Below are 1777 nucleotides of genomic sequence, written 5' to 3'. Positions count from 1 at the left end.
GTGTTGGGACATTCTTTTGAACAGTGGCTGCTTTGTTTCCCCGATGTATAACTGGTCGCAGTCCTCCTGGCAATGTTGTATATGCTGTTAAGGGGTCTGTCCTGAGTTTTAAAAGTCAAGACTAAAATTTTAAAATCTGCTCTGATTTTGACAGGTAACTAATTTAAACTCTACTGTTAAGTACAGATAAAAACACATTTTGTTACCAGATCCAATATACATTTTCCTGTCCCTACAAGTTGAAACATATATAAATCTAAATTAGATTCCGGTTGCTTATAATGTACACAACCAGTTCACAACAATACGTCCATATTCCCATACTTCTGCAGCTTTTATCCACATTATGGGGAGATTTACTGCAGCAGTGGCTAATTCTGATAATAAACTTTATATCTATTTCAGTGACTCTAGTRCTGAAGTGCTGATTACAGCCTCACTGATTTTAATGACGTTCAGTTATGTGTGGTTGTAATCTCTGAGACCACATTGGGTAATGATCAGTGAGCTCTCAAGAGGGCGAAAGGCAACATTAACACAACAGGGCTTTCAAAACCTAATTCTGCGCTTCTACTTTGTGAAATCATGTATCTTAAAAAAAGCAATTAGAACTGTGTCTAACCTTATGGTTGAATTGATTTGTCACCGTTTTTCAAGCGKAGTGTTTTTGTTGACGCGGCGTAGGCAGGAATAAAACATTTAAACCGAGGAATTGGTGTGAATCATTTCAGCGAACTGACATGAAAACCTTTTATTTATGGGTTTGTTGTTTTCACTTTGTCACTTACTAATGCTGTTTGCTTCCTGCAAGAATTGAAGGTCACACCCTTTAGAAAAAATTACAGCTCCAAACTGCATCATTTTTCAGTTTTTTTTATGTATTTTTTATTTATTTTTTTGCTCACATTGTCCCTGAAGATCGCTCAAGGCTTACTTAAACCCTGATAGGATTCATACACCTGCCTATCAATCTGGAAGGGAAAAAAAGTCAGCTTTCCCTCCTGAACTTCCACTAAAGTTGGTTTTGGGAGGATAGCAGGTTCCTTATCTGTCAGCTGCAGTGTTTTGATGTGTTTTGACATCGTTGTTTGTGACTGATGGGGTCCCTCGGTTGAATAAATCCTGCTGTTTAGCTGCTGAAGTGATGAAGCGAGGAGTGACAGCCTGACAGATGGAACACAAAGCTTCGACTGGCGATTTTTCTACCTGGGACAGTGTTGTGTGTGTGTATGTGTGTGCGTGTTGCGATAAAGCATTTTGTAACCATCTCTCGTTCCGTGTGTCTGTGTTTGTTTGTGTATCAGGCCTTTTCCATCTGAGGACACAGCTCTGAATGAAGATGATGTGTACCGGAGYCTGGAGGAGTTGGCTGAGTAAGTGTGCATTCTACACAGAAAACCCACCCACACAGCCTGTTTTTAATCACCAGGGGGGACATTCMGTATTATTTATCTGGAGGCCTTTCCCCTAATCTTAACATTTTTCAAATCTTAGCCAAAAAACATCTGAAGCCTGAAGGGAAATTAATTAACCTTAGTTTAACTTTGTTTACTCCCAGTGAAACAACAGAACAGAAAATATTTTTCTTATTCTTAAAGCTGTAGTTCTGATCTTTAGCAGTGAGATTCTGTGGAGCGGTTATGAACAATAAAAATTAACATCATTCAATCAGTCAAACAAGCAAGCAGTTTACATTTTTTTGTTTTGTTCTTTTCAAGCTCAGGGAAACCAAAAATGGTTTACAGAGCCATATATATATATATATGTGTGTGTGTGT

The 1777-nt window shown here is 38.4% G+C and overlaps 1 protein-coding gene across 11 annotated transcripts in view; it reads left to right on the top strand.

Moving 5' to 3' along the window:
* Positions 1–1777, top strand: part of vav2 (vav 2 guanine nucleotide exchange factor) — a 222684-nt gene that overhangs the window by 159034 nt on the left and 61873 nt on the right. For all 11 annotated transcript variants that reach the window (XM_014002468.1, XM_014002467.1, XM_014002464.1 and 8 more), the window contains exon 4: positions 1305–1373. In XM_014002468.1, the coding sequence (XP_013857922.1) occupies positions 1305–1373 (69 nt within the window). The remainder of the gene's footprint in view (positions 1–1304; positions 1374–1777) is intronic.

This window comes from Austrofundulus limnaeus, unplaced genomic scaffold (genome assembly GCF_001266775.1).
Source record: "Austrofundulus limnaeus strain Quisiro unplaced genomic scaffold, Austrofundulus_limnaeus-1.0 Scaffold13, whole genome shotgun sequence".
Taxonomy (NCBI): domain Eukaryota; kingdom Metazoa; phylum Chordata; class Actinopteri; order Cyprinodontiformes; family Rivulidae; genus Austrofundulus; species Austrofundulus limnaeus.
The sequence above is the reverse complement of the archived record's forward strand: the minus strand, read 5'-3'. Positions and strand labels throughout refer to the sequence as shown.